Raw genomic sequence first — 18,001 nt, 5'->3', positions numbered from 1 at the left:
TTTCTGTTTAGATTAATATTAATACAGAAAATCAGTTTCAAAAGGTAGAAATTCTACATAGCTAAATTTAAAATTACTGTAAAACATGAATGCCCTGAACAATGAGCCAGCTTGAAGAACTAATCAGTCTACGCTCTTGTTCTTTCTTTGGTTCATGCTTGATTTTATTTTGCCATTTAACCACAAGTTGATTGCATTCAAAATTATTCATTTTAGTAGTACATACACACATTCACAATCTGATTTGTGAAAGCACTCATTAAACGTAACTACAAATATGGATTGCATTTCAAAATTATTCATTTAAAAGTACTTACACCTATTCTCAGTCTGACTTGTAAAACTACTCACTAAATCTATCCAGAATTTCACAAGGTTATTTCAATTAAGACAGATTGACCATATTCTCAAATGAACTTTGTCAGTCAGCCAAGTGTTTATTTGTTGCATATATAGCAAACAATTAATGCACTTCATAAAATCATCTCTCATTATAAACTTAACTGCAATGGTAAGATAAACAAGGAACGTGTATTGTCAATATACACCTTTGAAATAGTTGATTACCGGCATTCAACTATCTAATCTTCCTTCCTGAATTAGACAAATTATGAAATGTTCACATCTTGCAGTGATCTTATAATGAAAAATTGGATTCTGAGAGGGGTGAGCAACAAATGCTGGCCTTGCCAGTAGTGCTTACATTGGCACGAAAGAATAAGAAAGTTCATATTTAATATAAGATGAAGGTAAGGCAGAAGTTTGAATGACAATTCAAGATGACAATTTATGACTTGTAAAGCAGAACATTATAATTTAATGTTTTCAGCCTGTTGCTTATTTAAGCAGGAATCACTGTTCAAAATATCAAAGATACAACCATTATTTAACATGAAAAACATTTTTACATCAGTTAAATTTCCAAACAGATGACACTTGAATGTCTGTAAAATTGTTCCAATAAAATAGATATCCCTGGTAATGCATTCCAATTTAAAGGCATGAAGCCAATTACTGCATTGCATTGGCTAATTGTAAAATCATTTTGTGGGCTTTCAGTTGGTGTGTAGAATTCATATGAAGATTGCTGCAAAAATAAAAATTACAGCACATGTCAAAGCATGATGCTCAGTGAATCTCTTTTTTGTAATCAGTCTGACAACCAAGAATTAGTCATTTTATTTAATGAGATGACTACAAGAGCGATTATGAAGAGACAGCTGGGCAAGTAATCCCACACCCTTCAGCCACCAGGCTGCCTTAGCACAAACAGACCTCTTTAACTCATCTACATCTGCATGCACAATAAAATTTGCCAGAGACCTTCATACTTTGTCAAATCTTTCAACCTGCTCACAGAAAATACTTGTTCTAGAATCTAAATTATTGACAATAAGAATTGCCAAAAATAAAACATGAAGTCAACATGAAATCACTTAGAAACAATTTGGTTCAGCCTTAAAGTACTCTCAGGTTTCCCGGCTGAGAATCATACTCTTCAGCCAAGGGCACATCTATGCTGATAAGTCAATGAAGTAGGAGTTGGAGGTAGGAACATGTTATATTCCAAAAGACAACTGTAGGTAAATAGATTTCAAATCCACATGTCTATGTTAGAATTTTAGTTCAATTAATCACATTCCATAAAATTCAACCCACCAATTCCTCCGAGTTACTATATTTATACAATCAATTCAAATCAAGTTGACTCTTAAACAATATGGTCATCATCTGTTCCCTCATTCCAGTAGGGTGCCAGCAGTCCTTCCAACCATATTAAAGGATAACAAATTCCTCTTTTTCTTTTTAGAGAAATCAATCTGAAATAATAACAGCAATTAAAATAATAGTGAGAATAAGTAATGTCTCCACTTTTTTGTTTGCGCATTAACATGACAAACATCCTCTTTCACTATGTCCAACAGTTTCTTACAATGTGTAAACAATCAGATATCTGACTGCTGCTATCCACCCACTTCAAATTGGCGGGCTCTCCTCTCTCCACCATCTTTTAGAAAACTGCAATATTGATTCTCTTTTTTCATTCACACATTAATTGCATGTTATCCCACAGTTACGTATTATCTATCACCTGTTCCCTCCATCCATTGGAATCAGGCATTCCTTCAGACCATATTTGCTGCTAACACACACTGGTGGAGGTGTTTTCCAGATAAGATTGAAGTCAAGGCGCTATCTACATATGGCATGAAACAACAGCAAAGGGCTTCTTCTAGTGTTCTAGCAAACTGCAACTTGCATTCATGTGGCATCTTCAACATTTCTTTTTCCTCATTTTATCATACAGCTCAGAAAAGGCCCTTCAGTCCATCGAGTCTGCACTGACAATAACTAAAGGCGTCAAGAGTGTGGTGTTGGAAAAACACAAGCAGGTCAGGCAGCATCCAAGATGCAGGAAAATCAATGTTTCAGGCAAAACCCTTCACCTGCTTTTGCCCGAAACATCGATTCTCCTGCTCCTTTGATGCTGCCTGACCTGCTGTGCTTTTTCAGCACCACACGCTTGACTCTAATCTCCAGCATCTGCAATACTTACTTTCGCCAAATAACTAAAGGTGTGCTAATCTCAGTTTCCTGGACTTGCCCCATATGGTTGAGTGTTATGGTACTTCAAGTACTCAAAGGGTGTAAGGTTTCATGTCTTTACTACCTTCCCAAGCAGTGAATTCCAGATTCCCATTGCCCTATGAGTGAAAAAACTTTTTCTCAAATCCCTGAATCCCCTGCCCTTTACTCTAAAAACTAAGCCCTCTCCTGAAATGACCCCTCTACCAAGGGGAACAGCTGCTCCTTACTCACCCTATCCATACCTCTCTCAATTTTATATAATCACCGCTCAGCCTTCTTTGCTCTAAAGAAAACAATCCAAACCTATCTAATCTCTCTTACAGCACAATTACTCCATCCCAGTCAAAATCCTGGTGAACTTCCCATTGTACCCCGTCTAGTGCTATCACATCCTTCCTGCAGAGAGGTCACCAAAACCCCACACCGTACTCCTGCTGTGGCCTGACCAATACTCTGTATAACTACAACATTACCACCTTACTCTTATACTCTATGCCACGACTGATGAAAGCAAGTGTTCAATTTGCCTTAACTATCTTATTCACATGCTCTGCTGATTTCTGGGATCTGTGAATAATTATCCCAAGATTCCTCTGAGCTACACAGTGTCTTTCATTCATTAATAATCCCTAATCTTGTTTCTTCTTCCAAAGTCCATCATTTTGTATGTATCAAGGATTAATACTTCTTCCACAGCTCTGCCCATCTGACCAACACACCTTCCTGTAACCTACAACCATCTTCTTCACTATTAACCACTCTACCAATCAAAGTGTTGTCTGCAAACTTGCTTAACATTCCCTTCACATTTTCATCTAGATCATTATCACTCAAACAGTTTTCTACCATTACCCTTTGTGTCCCACTACTCAACCAATTTCTGATCCATCTCATTAAGTTTCTCACACTTCCATGTGCTTTAACCTTCTCAGTCAGTCTCCCATGTGGCACCTTGTCGAAGTTATTTGAATACATTGGAAAACATCAAGATACTTAACAGGTAGGTTATCAAACAAAATCTGAACTTTTTTATATTAGAAAAGTGACCAAAATTGATGGTTTTAAGGACTATCTTAAAAGAGAGGATTTAAGAAGGGAATTTCAGAGCTTAAATTTCAGACCTGCATACAGTTTCCAACAGCAATGCAACAAAAATCAATGCTCAAGATGTGAGGGCTGAGGGAGCACAAGTTTTGGATAGGCATAGGGCTGGTGTAGATTACAACAATTGAAGTGCCTGAGAACGCTAAAGAATTTGAAAACTGGGTGAGGATACTAAACAAAAAATTGAGGTATTGCACATCTAGGAAACAATGTTGAGCAGGAAACAAAGTGGTAATGGATACAGTCTGGATGAACTCATGTTTGCAAGGTGTGAATGTCAGTTAGAAAAGAACTGGAACAATTAACTTTCGAGATGACAAACTCATGGATTAAGATTTCACCAGATGAGCAAACTGGGCAGGTGTCCAAAGTTACAAAACTAGAAATAGGCACTCTTGGTGATAAAGAGGACATGAGGCTGGATGCTCACCTAGGATGAGCTGAGATGCCAAGGTTGCAAACTGTCTGGCTCAGTGTCAGACAGTGACTAGAAAGTAGGATAGAATGAGTTAGGAAATTAGGTTTATGCAATTTCATCTTTAAGTAGCACTTATTTGACTGCATAGGCAGCCCCCGGCTTATAAACAGGTTCCGTTTCAGAGTACATTTAAGTTGATTCGTATGCAAATTGAAATGCAATACAGTATAATATAAAATAGCCATTTGCAGGTATGGACGAACCTTTGAGAGATGGGCTCCACTTTGCCTTTAATTCTAAACCAAAATCAATCCTTGCTCTTCATCAACAAATAAATCTTTTATTATATTTTTTGGATCCATCTACCAGGTACAAACAAACTGTTGAAGTTAAAAAAAACATATTGCACAATTGAAAGTCAGGTCAGAGCCCAAGATCATTTGTTTCCATACATCAGCAGATGGCAATCTTCAGTAATTCGGACCGTGCAGTGACAACGCCCTTGTATTCCCTTTAAAAATTTATATTGTGCATCACTACACCAAAATTTGCTAAACCTCCACAAGTTAATAAAGGAAGACTTCCTATATATTAAAGACAGATCACTGCACACTTTGGCCTAGCATTCATTCTCATTTTAAAATTTATATTGATTTGGTATTATTTGTCTTTACATAAACTGTGTAATTTTCTGTCCCATTTCTGAACTAGATTTTTCTGTCAAGAGGCAAACTGTCAAAGGCCTAACACAACTGGAGCAGAAATGATTTGTACAATTGTGGAGAATGTGTCCCTACTTCCTGAATTAGACACAGTGCAAACAATTTGGTCAGAAATATCAATCTCTGGAATAAGCTGTGCATAAACAGACAAGAGTGTGTTATATTTCCATATAAAAAAAGATACAATGTAGCCAGCTGGTACCCAATGAGATGGAAGAAGAGGTATAAATATACCAAACACAACAATAACAAAGAACAGCCAAATGACCCAACAAATTATCTGATATGGATGCAGTGGCCAGGTCCAGCCATTGGTCCTTGAGCGATGATGGCTGTCCGCTGTTGAAGTATGTACATTCCTCTCTGGTGCAGTCTTATTGCTATTCTTGTTGATGAAATTCATCTGCAAGGTAATATTGAAAAGTCAGTTGTGCAAGCAATATTCTTCATCTCAATACTAACATGGTAATACAGCTTGTGTACTGCAGGGCCATCCTGCTTTAAATTACTTTTGTCTCAACATGAAGTCTCAATGTCCACATAGTAAGTTTAAAATAATTTTATCAGCTATGACTATTTACATATATTTCAGGATGATGATCTTTAATTTATTCATTGGCTTTGTTGACAAGGTTGGCATTTACTGTCCATCCTTTGAGAAAATGGCAGAAGACTATCAATTTGAATCACTTCAGGATCACAGTTTGTTGCAACTGAATGGCTTATGAAGGCAATTCATACGGCAATTAAGAGCCAGGGAATGGTCAGCAAGTTTCCTTCACCAAAGGATATTGCTGCATAATATGAATTCGCACTAACCTCCTAAAATGCCCATACCGAACCAAGTACCAACAACAGCAGGAGACAGCAAAACACTCTGAGCCAGCCACAAACCTAGAACTTCACAAGTAAAAGAAGAAAATACAATGCCCAAGTAAACGAGAACATTACAGAACATTCATGGACAATGCTTCTCATACAATGGAAACAAAACCAAACAATGAACTAGAATAAAACAGTGAACCCTAATGTTAAACTTCCAACTGGCTCCTTCTATGTGAAGCACACAGAGGGTCGAAATACTGACTGTCAAGTTCTGAACAAAAAGTCATGTCAGTCTCAAAATATTAACTCTGTTTGTCTCTCCCAGATTCTGCCAGGCCTGCGGAATTTAGAACACAGAACATGGAACATTACAGCACAGCCCTCGATGTTGCGCCAATCTGTGAAACCAATCCGAAGCTCATCTAACCTATACTATTCCATTCTCACCCATATGCCTATCCAATGACCATTTAAATGCCCTTAAAGCTGACGAGTCTGCTACTGTTGCAGGCAGGGCATTCCACACCCCTACTACTCTGAGTAAAGAAACTACCTCTGACATCTATCCTATATCTATCACCCCTCAATTTAAAGCTATGTCTCCTCGTGCTAGCCATCACCATCCAAGGTAAAAGGCTCTCACAGTCCACCCTATCTAATCCTCTGATTATCTTATATGTCTCAATTAAGTCACCAGTCAACCTTCTTCTCTGTAACAAAAACATCCTCAAGTTCATTAGCCTTATGTCATAAGACCTTCCCTCCATACCAGGCAACATCCTAGAAAATCTCCTCTGAACTCATTCCAAAGCTTCCACATTCTTCCTGTAATGCAGTGACCAGAAATGTATACAATACTCCACGTGCGGCCACATCAGAGTTTTGTGCAGCTGCACCATGACCTCATGGCTCCAAAACTCAACTACTCTACTAATACAAGCTAACACACCGTATGCCTTCTTAACAACTGATCGACCTGGGTGGCAACTTTCAGGGATCTATGTACAGGGACACTGAGATCTCTCTGTTCATCTACATTACCAAGAATCTTACCATTAACTCAGTACTCTGCATTCCTGTTACTCCTTCCAAAGTGAATCACCTCACACTTTTCTGCATTAAACTCCATTTGCCATCTCTCAGCCCAACTCTGCAGCTTATCTAAGCCCCTTTGTAGCTTATCTATGCCCCTCTGTAACCTACAACATCCTTCAGCACAATCCACAACTCTACCGACCTTAGTGTCATCTGCAAATTTACTAAAACATCCTTCTACGCCCTCATCCAGGTCATTTATAAAAACGACAAACAGCAGTGAGGTATTGCACACCCAAAACAGATCCGTGCAGTACATGAGTAACTGAACTCCAGGATGAACATTTCCCATCAACCACTACCCTCTGTCTTCTTTCAGCTAGCCAATTTCTTATCAAAACTAATAAATCACCCTTAAACCCATGCTTTCATATTTTGTGTAATAGCCTACCGTGGGGAACCTTATCAAATACATTATTGAAATACATAGACACGACATCAACCGCTTTACCCTCATCCACCTGTTTGGTCACCTTCTCAAAGAACTCAATAAAGTTTTGTGAGGCACAACCTACCCTTCACAAAACCGTGTTGACTATCCATAATCAACTTATTCCTCTCTACATGATTATAAATCCTATCTCTTATAACCTTTTTCAACACTTTACCCATAACTGAAGTAAGGCTCACTGGTCTATAGTTACCAGGCTTGTCTGTATTCCCCTTCTTGCACAAGGGAACAACATCTGCTATCCTCCAGTCTCCCAGCATTATTCCTGCAGGTAATGATGACATAAAGATCAAAGCCAAAGGCTCTGCAAACTCCTTCCTGGCCTCCCAGAGAATCCTAGGATAAATCCCATCTGGTCCAGAGGATAGTTTCACAATTTCCAGAATTGTTAACACCTCCTCCTTATGAGCCTCAATCCCATCTTGTCTAGTAGTCTGTATCTCAGTATTCTCCTCAACAACATTGTCTTTTCCCAGTGTGAATACTGATGAAAAATATTCATTTAGAGCTTCCCTATTCTCCACGCACAACTTCCCACTACTATCCTTGACAGGCCCTAATCTTATTCTAGTCATCTTTTATTCCTTAAATACCTATAGAAAGCCTTAGGGTTTACCCTGATCCTATCCGTCAACAACTTCTCATGTCCCCTCCTGGCTCTTTTTAGCTCTCTTTAGGTCTTTCCTGGCTATCTTGTAACTCTCAAGAGCCCTAACTGAGCCTTCACGTCTCATCCTAACATAAGCCTCCTCCTTCCACTTGACAAGAGATTCAACTTCTTTAGTAAACCACAGTTCCCTCACTCAACCACTTCCTCCCTCCCTGACAGGTACATACATATTCAAGAAGTAGCCATTGCGTGTCCTTGATAAGCTCCACATTTCTATTGTGCCCATCCCTTGCAGTTTCCTTCCCCATCCTATGCATCCTAAAGCTGGCTGGATCGCATCATAATTGCCTTTCCCCAAGCTTTAGCTCTTGCCCTGCGGTGCATACCTATCCCTTTCCATTGCTAAAGCAAACAAAACCGAATTGTGGTCACTATCACCAAAGTGTTCACCTACCCCCAAAGCTAACACCTGGCTGGGTTCATTACCCAGTACTAAATCCAATATGGCATTGCCCCTTGTTGGCCTGTCTACATACTCTGTTAGAAAACTCTCCTGCACACATTGAACAAAAACTGATCCATCTAAAGTACTTGAACTATAGATTCCCAGTCCATATTTGGAAAGTTAAAGTTTCCCATAACAACTACCTTGTAACTCTCGCTCTTATTGAGAATCATCTTTGCTATACTTTCCTCTTCATCTCTGGAACTATTTGGAGACCATAGAAAACTCCCAATAGAGTGACCTTGCCTTTCCTGTTTCTAACTCCAGCCCATACTACCTCAGTATAGGAGTCCTCAAACCTCCTTTCTGCCACCATAATACTGTCCTTGACTAACAATGCCACAACTTCCCCTCTTTTACCATCTTCTCTGTTCTTACTGAATTTCTCCAGCATTTGCTGTTTGGATTTCATATTTCTAGCATCTGTAGTCTCACTAATACCAGTGGGGAGGGGAAGAGGAGAAGCAGGGGAAAGAGAAAGTGGATTAGACAAATCACAACTGTTGAACATCTAATATCAATAAAAGGAGCTCCTTGAACATACAAAAATTGACAGGCTGTGATCACAAGCCCCAACTTATGTAGATTGCATTTGCTGACGCCTTGTGCATTTTGAGCTGCCTTGAATCACGCATTCAGAGATCTTTGTCACCCCCATCCCTTGGTTTCTGGGTCCTCTTCCCTTCTCATTCCCAAGGACCCCCACCCCTGCCTGCGGCTTGTGTCTCCTCTCCCCATCACTAAATCTGGTCAAAATCATACACACTTCTCTGCATATGCACAATACAACACTTGTGTACGACATCACGTGTAATATCACACGTTGACATATGCATTCCCAAATGAATGCATGCATGTAGTTACTGGTCTCAGCAAATACTGCCATCCACACTCACACAAACACTAGGCAAAGCCGAGTCAAGGCACCAATTCACAGAGAATCACTGGCAGCGAAACAATAGAATCTCAAGGAAAGTGGCAATTAGCAGAGTGTGCTGCACCATGTTCCTGGTGCCAAATTCCAGGGGGAATGTTTGCAGATAAACACAGGACAACACAGACAAGATGAATAATCTCAATAAATTAGGGCAACATTGATGCATCTTCTACTTTTGGAGTGTATCGTAGATTCATTTGACTGTTGTCCTCCTCAAAAGTTCTTTTTGCACAACTAACTAATTTTCAGATTACTGTGCAGTTTACAGGAATACTTTGTTGCCATTATGGGAGAGCAGCTCTGCAATTACACTAGACACTCCCTTTAGCTGTTGACAGGATACAGACAATGCTAGGCATATTAAAGTCCCTTCAAAAATGGCACTAAGATGGGTGAAATTTAAGTTTACCCTCCTTCCCCTGACGAATATTAGTCTTAAAATTGACCAGATGGAAGAACATCTGTGATGATTTGCAAAGAACCTTGCAAGGGAAACCCCTTATAAGCCAAACAAAAACAGTCACCATTTACTCATCTGAGAGCATAGGGGTGGCCGCACTACTATTTCCACCAGTTTAGAGACCATTTGCAGAGAAAATGGGCATTGAATGCTGATAAAAAATAAGCCCGAATGAGCTCATACAATATCCAACATTTATGCTGCATCTAAGAATGTTACCAGCGTCCTCACTTCTGTATTCTTTTCAAGTTCCTCACCACCGGAAAGCATAAAATTAATGGATTGTACTACCAAATGGCTCAGTTCATCAACTGCTGAAATTTTCTATCATAGAGAGATATAGACCAAATGCTGGCAAATGGGACTGGATTAATTTAGAATATCTGGTCGGCGTGGACAAGTTAAACCAAAGGGTCTGTTTCCATGTTATACACGTGCATGACTGTGACTCTATGACTATATCTTTATCACCACAAGTTTCAACTATTCCAATGTTTGGAATCACCTCAAGGCACATCTATGTTTGCGAGTGCATCTTTGATGGGCTTTGGGCAATGACAATACATTTAAAGGTGTCTTACAAACACAGTCAGTTTCTGTTTTATTCCATTAGGGGGAAGGCCAATAATTACAACAATGAAAAGGCATCTGGGATGGGTATATGAATAGGAGGAGTTTAGATATGGGCCAAACGTTGGCAAATGGGACTAGATTAGTTTATGATATTTGGTTTGCATGGACAAATTGGACCAAAGGATCTATTTCCAAATTGTACATCTCTATGACTTTATGTGTTGCCTACCTTTAAGTGTCCTTAAAATAAGTGGCTTGCTAGACTATTTCAGAGGAAAGTTAAGACTTAACCATATTATTATGGGTCTGAAGTTACATGAGCCAGACTAGGTAAGACTTTCTTTCCTAAGAAGGACATTTGTGAACCAGTTGAGTTTTTACAACACCAATTAATGATAGTGCTCATAATCACCATCACTGAGGTTACCTTTAGATTTCAGGTAATAAATATGAATTTATTTCATGCCATAATGGGTTTCAAATCTGGGTTCCCATAGTATTAGCTTACACCTCCAGAGTACATGTCCACTGACATTGCCAATTCAGCCAGAAGTGCCAAGAGGATGATCTATCTTGGCCTCTTCCAGTTGCCCCAGCGTTATTGGTATCAGTCTTCATCCAATTCGATTCACTCCACATGAAGACACTGGATACTGCTAAGGCTATGGGCTTCTAGGGCATATCATTCACTTCCTGACTTCCTAAAGCCTATTTACCATCTACAAGGCACAAGTCAGGAATGTGATGGAATACTCCCCTCTTCCCTGGAAAGTACAGCTCCACTAACACTCAAGAAGCTTGACACCATCCAGGAGAAAGCAATCCACTTGAATGGCACCACATCATCAAACATTCATGCCTTCCAACACCGACACAGTACCAGCAGTGCGTACCACCGACAACATACACTAAAAATTCACCAAGTTTCCTTGGACAGCACCTTCCAAACCCATGTTCACTATCATCTGGAAGGACAACAGCATGAGACCACCATTTGTAAGCTCCCTTCCAGGCCACTTACTATTTCCAAGTCAGGATGGTAACACTAAAGTAACAGTGACATGAGTAAAAATCCTCAAACTCCCTCCTTAACAAGAGTCTACCTACACCAGATGGATTGCAGCAGTTTCAGAAGACAGCTGAACCCCACCTTCAAGGGTAATTCAGAGTGGGCAATAGAGTCTGGTCAAGCCAGCAAATGCCACATCCATGAATGAACAAAATCAAACACTAAGAGCTAAGCAAACATGATCAGCAAAGTGATTGCCCAATCTGAGATTCTACCTCTGCTGAGAAGGCCACATTGTGGAACAATGATTTAGTTCAGCATCCCAAGTTGGGATCCTGAACAGTTAAAAGGAAAGTGATGGGGAAGGTGCAAGGACAATATAAGAGTACACAAGGGGATTTCAGAGGGAAACTATAATTTTAGAAGGCTGAAAAAGAGTTGGGCCTAGTTATGGGAGGATGTGTTCTGTGGTGACAGTAATGGCAGAAGATAATCCATTGAATACAGAGGCTGAAGGGAAGGATAACTATGATGATGAAAACAAAAAACGCTGGAGATTACAGCAAATCAGGCAACATCCATAGGAAAGAGCAAGTGTAGATGACTCTTCATTTGAGCTCTGAAGAAGTCATGGATGCTGCCTGACACGTTGTGATTACCAGCATTTTTTGTTTTCAGTGCAGATTCCAGCATCTGCGGCAATTTGCTCCTAAAACAATGATCATATTGCACTCCTGGGATGATAAGAAAGGCAAGTGATCAAAATTACAGAAATGAGATAAACTTGGTTGATGGCCCAGTTAACCACTGTAGAAAGGAATCTTCAGATAAGGAAAAGGAAGCATTAACGCGAAAGATGGTAACATTGAAACAGCTGATGGAAAAGACAGAAAAAGCAGCTAGGAATATTGAGCAATTGTCACTGTGAAACAGGATGGGAAGGAGTCTACTCATGGTATCTGTCTCAATGGATAAAAGGCAAATACCGATGAAGAATCTACTCCCAGAAATGGTGAGAGAGAAGTCAAGGATTTGAAAGGAAGAACTGGAACTGGATCATGTAAAGACGAGGGATAGATGGAAATTGGAAGCAAAGTTGATGATATTAGAAGATAACTAAAGACAGGACTGGAAACCCATCCTGCCAACCCACTTTCCCCCTCAACTTTCATCTGTCTCCTCCTTCTCCAGGAACTCTCTTGCACCCTTCTCCTCCACCACCCCTCTGCCTCCTCCCCTACCACTCTTCCATCCTCCTTTCCTTCATCTCTCTTTTGCACTCTACTCCTCCCCAACACCACTTGCCCCTACTCATCCTCTCCCACCTTCTTGTGCCTTGCACCGCCTAACCACCATGTCTCTTGAACTTAGCTATTCCCACTATACCCCTTGTGACTATCCTCTTCCCCAGAGCAGACAGCCCCCCAGCAACTCTCTTACTTTCCAACTGCTCCAATCACAGGCTGTTTCTCTGTTTGTTCTTGACAGAAGAGAACCAACCTTAGATTGGTTAGTAAATGAGTAACTTCTCATCAATTCTATTTAACTTAGAAGGCAACTTTTCTCTGACTGGTTGTCCCAGTGATAGAATTTTTTTAAGGCATTTGCAACTCTTGGGGACAAATTCACCCACCCATCCATGAGACCTGGAAAGCTCATGAATTAATAATCCTTGGTCTATATTGCACATCTGTATTGTTGCTCTCTAGACGGGATTTTCATAGAGACAGAATTTGAAATCAGAATCTTAATCCCAAGAAACTTCATGAAGGGATCTCGGGGTATTACATTTTCTTATTTCTTTCTGTCACCAGATAGGTTTTAGCAAATTGCTTCCCAATTGAGCTTGGAAGTCATCATATTTTATAAATTGCATGATCCTTGCTATGTCAAGAAGTTTTGTGTGCTTTACTGAACATAAAATCACTATCAATGCACCAATTACAACTCTTGATTCCTATTTAATAGACTTGTACATTTAATTGATTGTGCCAAGTTTGGAATATTGGGCACAATTTAGAGTACTCCCTTATAGAAATGGCATTATAGATTTTGATATTAAACATCTTGTGGTTGGGAAATTATAGCTAAAAGGAGAGAGTCTGGTGACATTGGTACATTCCATTGCAGAGAGGGTGAATGGGACATTTAACACAGGAAAGTTTAATTCCCTTATTGCAGAATCAGTGTTGAGAGATTAGTACTTAAAATTTTCAAACAGCATGCAGTGGTTGAATCATAATATGCTTTGTCACTGGGAATGCTGAGGCAGAGTTAATTGCGTATTTTAAGGAAAATGAATAAATATTTGAATCAGGAGTTATGAGGAGAGACCAGGGTATTTGGGATTGTTTCTGAATTGATCTAGCAGAGAGCCAAATAACAGATTTTTCTGCAGGAAATACTTGTTTTGTGAATTTACTTGCATGTTATTTATTTTGCTGTGTCGGAACAAAATTCATCTTCCATATTAATTATAGTAATTTCCCTTGGTTAGCTGACATATTCCAACAGTTAAGAGGCTGCGGCAGGGGTTGGAAAAAGCAGCAGGATTATCTCAATATTTGGACAGTGGTCCTGTTATGGGTCAGGTCCAACCCCCTTCAAATATATCAAGGAGTTAGCCTAGACACTAACTTTTTATTTATCGGCAACTGTAAGGTGCTGTGTTTCAGACATAATTGAACTGGTTACACTACTCGGCTTTGAGCAAAACACATTCTATTCTTATTCCACAGTTAAAATACAAACAACAGAAAAAAGAACTGGTCCAATTCTATTGAAAACTTCACAAAATAATAGATGATCTAATTACTAAACAGCAACTGTTCCAATATAGTGACATCTCATTGGCAAAGGTAAATTCAGTAAAAATAGATTGTCTCACATACAATGTTTCTCCAGTCCAGGAGGATGGATTATCAAGAGAAAATTCTGGCAAAGGGAGAAAGAACTCAAGTGCTTTGCTGTATGAGGGAGTGATGTATGGCAGCTTCAAAACACCAATAACTACTGAAAGCTGAACTAAAATCCTACTGGTGTGGGAGCCTGACTCTATCCATTCATACTGCTTCTATTGTTCTAACTTTTTTTAAAAACCCAAGGCCTCACAAGCAGTTTACTTTATTGGCTTGGAATAGACCATTCAGCAAATTGGTCTCAACCTCTTCATTTAAAGAAAGGACAAGATACACCTCTTAAAGCCATAGCATCATCACAATCCTCACTTTATTCCACAAATTTGTAAAAATAGAAAGTGAAATTATCTTGACTCAATTGAAATGCTATCAGCTGCGCGTGTGGCAGCATTCTTGCACCTGCTTCAGAAGATTGTGGCTTCATGACCCACTTCTGAAATCAAAATCTGACACTTCAGTACAGCACTAAACAAGTATTGCATTTTTGGGGTTCTCCTCATTCAAATGTGACCAAGCATTTGTTTACCCTGTAAGGTGGATTAACATATCTCATGACTGTAATAAAAATCAACATGGGTGTTTTCTCGTGGTCAATATTTATCCCTCAAAGAACACAACTGAACGAGATCAAATTATCGTAAATTATTTACAATGACTACAACTCAAAAGTATTTCAATGATTGTAAAGCATTTCACCACCTCAGGAAGACAAAGTTTTATATAACTGCAAATTATTTTACAAATTACTTTAAAACATATTTTAAAAGTACAGACCTGATTATGAGATAAATATTTGGATCTTTGCAAAGGATTTTGTCAAATTATATAAAGGCAAAATTCCGCAGATTATGGAAATCTGACATATTAATAAAAAAATGCTGGAGATACTCAACAGACCAAGTAGCATTATCTTATCATAGATACCAGCTGAGCTTCTGATCAATCTTGAAAGGGTTTCAATGACCCAAAACTTTAAGCATATATTTTCCCATTTAGAACTTTAAGGAAGACTTATCAAGATATCTGGATTCGTCAACTGCAAACCCTGGTTGGTGATGATATTTAGACACTGGACAAGTGTATGTCACATCAATATTTCAATTTAGTCTTCAAAGTTATAAATAAATTGGTTCACTTTACTAAACAGACACTGAATAGGCAAATAATAGTTAATTAACACTGATCTAATAATGACTTAATGCTGTGATGGGCTAAATTACAACTGCAGTCCCAAGATATCAAATAAGTTCTTGTACTTAAGAATTGTATTGAATTTCTACAGTAAACCTGTATTGTCAAATTCATTTCTCAAGGTAACTACCAAACTAGAAAGGATTCTTCAGCTTGCGATTTATAATCTGAGTTGAAATAACCATAAAACAATTCAGATATTTCACTCGAAAAACCTGGTGCATCACTGCAGTACTATCCTCTTTGAATACAATGCAGAAAGTAAACCTTGCCTCTATTTCATGCTCAGTTGTTAATAGTAGCCATTTTTAAAATAATTTATAAATGCAAAATATTTATTATAACAAGGAAATAATTTGAATCTGTTACTCATACCTGTTGTGCCTTTGTGGACAAAATCACTCTAACAACTGCAACTTCTCCCTTAATAGTGAGTACTAGCCCTTTATAGGGATTTTTTCATGACTGGATCATACATGTCCCAAACAAATCTACTGCAGGCCAAACTTTTCACATCAGAAGGACGTAAATTTGAAGGTGGGGTTCCTTCTGTAAAAATTAGCTTGACCTACCATGAACTACAAGCTCTGCACAATGCTATAAGATAATTTAGTGTTATTTATTATAAATATTACAATAATTTGACATCGTGTCATCAAAAATCGTAAACTTTACAATAAAATGCTGAAAGTGCTGCAAAACTTTTAAGACTGCTATTTGTGACTGAGGCAAATTGATTGACAGCAATACAATATTGGAAACTTGCATAGACAGGAGAATCAATTCACTAAAAATATCCACCAAGCCTACTTAAAACAATAAGGTCGTGTCACAATCTATTAGGACAACATATTCTTGGTAATTTCTAATCAGTTTCTCAGTTAAAAAGAAAGTAGAAAAGGTGGATCTCCTGCTAGGTACAAACATAAATTCCCAATCCTAAAAGCAAATACTGTGAGGTGCTCTGAATTTTAAAAAAACTTGACACGATGTAGACACTACTAGCATCCATCCCTAATTGCCCTGGAGGTGATATTGGTGTGATGTCTTTTTGAATACAGTTGAGTAGCTTGTTAGGTTCTAACTGCAAACGTATTAGTCTAAAATTAAATATGATGATGGCAGGTTCCCTTCCCCAATTCTCATAACAAGTCATCAATTTTATGTTAAAGATATTACCATTTATTCTGCAACAGATAATCCTCCAGGATGTTTTTATTAATAAAACCACAGCTCAGAAGTAAAACATTTACAATTGTTTCAGTGGTATATTACAATGTAAATGCAAGTGCTAAAAAGATTATGCTTAAATATAAATGGGTAAGTCATCACATTGCATAGGAAATTTAATCTTTGTTAAAATCCACAATTGAACGCAACTCCAGAACAAATAGGAGGTTCTGGACCCTTCCAAAATGAAGAGAAGCCCTGACTCAATATTTACACCACCAGGTTAGTCTCAATGTAAACCCGATTATGCCACAGTTCTAACACAAATGAAGGCTTAAGAGATCTCAGTTAAAATTACTAAATCACCTTAATCACCTTATGAAAATCATATTCAAAATCTCTCCTTTAGCCCGAGTCTCTCGTTATCTCTCTTCTATTCAAGATCCTTCACTTGTTCGATCAACCTTCATTCACTTTTCCAAGTGGTATCTTTCATTGCGTCACTATCCATTGCTATAATGACACCTCTATGAAACACCTTGGAGCGTTCCTGTTACTCTCCGATAAAGCTAATCCATAAATGCTTATTCTTTGCTCAATAACAGCACGTTGCGGCGTACTTCTCGTCCTTCTCTCAACGCAAACTATAGTTTATTGCATATCAAGAAGAATTATGCACAAGCATCACAGGGGAAGCGACATAATGTAGTTCACTGGGACTATTGGCATCTGAGTTAGTGACACAGAAATGGTGCCGTTCACAGAGGCTCTGGCCTAGCTCTACGTCAGATAGAAACCAGTCCAACTGATTACTATAGAAATCGTGGGGCGAGCATCGTGAGACCTAATCGCCGCCAACACGAACCGGCTCGGGGTGCTGGGGGGGGGGGGGGGGGGTGGAAGCGGGGGCACGTTTAGGTTTAAGTAGTGGAGAATCCCTTTATATTGCAGCACAACCACCATCGACCCCCGAAGACACAGGTGAGTGAGGCCGGTGAAACTCATTGCCGCCGGTTCGGAAAAAAAGCTGCCACATGATGACTACCTTTCAGCGGGGGTGAGGGCCGCTCCGCACGCTGTCGTCCATGGTTACCGCCGCCGCATTCTCCACTCCAGGCTCCCTCCCCCCCCCCCGCGCGCGCGCACGCACGCACGCACTCGTCACAATGTTCCCCCTGTGACGCGACAATGGAACGTATCGCGCTAGTGCGTCATGACATTCGCTAGCAGGTGGAGGAGGGAGAAAGGGGGAAGAGAATAACGTTTGTGAACAGATTGGTTAGAAAAATGGGTAGCAGCCAGTGTTCACCTACTCATTTCATTGGTTTGTGTTGACAAATTAATTTGATTTCTTTAGTCAATTTCATCTAACATCTGTGTATTTTATAGCTTCTGGGCTGGACTTTTGTTGCTCCTTAATGTGT

General features: G+C 39.2%; 1 protein-coding gene across 6 annotated transcripts in view; it reads right to left on the bottom strand.

The window, feature by feature from the left end:
• Nucleotides 1–17,704, bottom strand: part of zdhhc1 (zDHHC palmitoyltransferase 1) — a 61,801-nt gene extending 44,097 nt beyond the window's left edge. For 2 of the 6 annotated variants that reach the window (XM_043707108.2, XM_043707110.2), the window contains exons 1-2: nt 17,623–17,704; nt 5,018–5,236 (exon numbers count right to left, since the gene is read on the bottom strand). In XM_043707108.2, coding sequence (XP_043563043.2) covers nt 5,018–5,236 — 219 coding nt within the window. In that variant the 5' untranslated portion in view covers nt 17,623–17,704. The other 4 variants (XM_043707109.2, XM_043707112.2, XM_043707111.2 and 1 more) reach the window with 4 other exon arrangements.
• Between the last annotated feature and the right edge of the window lie 297 nt (nt 17,705–18,001).

The sequence above is a fragment of the Chiloscyllium plagiosum genome, unplaced genomic scaffold (assembly GCF_037043375.1).
Source record: "Chiloscyllium plagiosum isolate Xiang-an unplaced genomic scaffold, Cpla_swu_hap1 HiC_scaffold_17, whole genome shotgun sequence".
In the NCBI taxonomy this organism is placed as follows: Eukaryota; Metazoa; Chordata; class Chondrichthyes; order Orectolobiformes; family Hemiscylliidae; genus Chiloscyllium; species Chiloscyllium plagiosum.
Note: the sequence above shows the minus strand (reverse complement) of the source record. Positions and strands in the feature narration are given on the sequence as shown.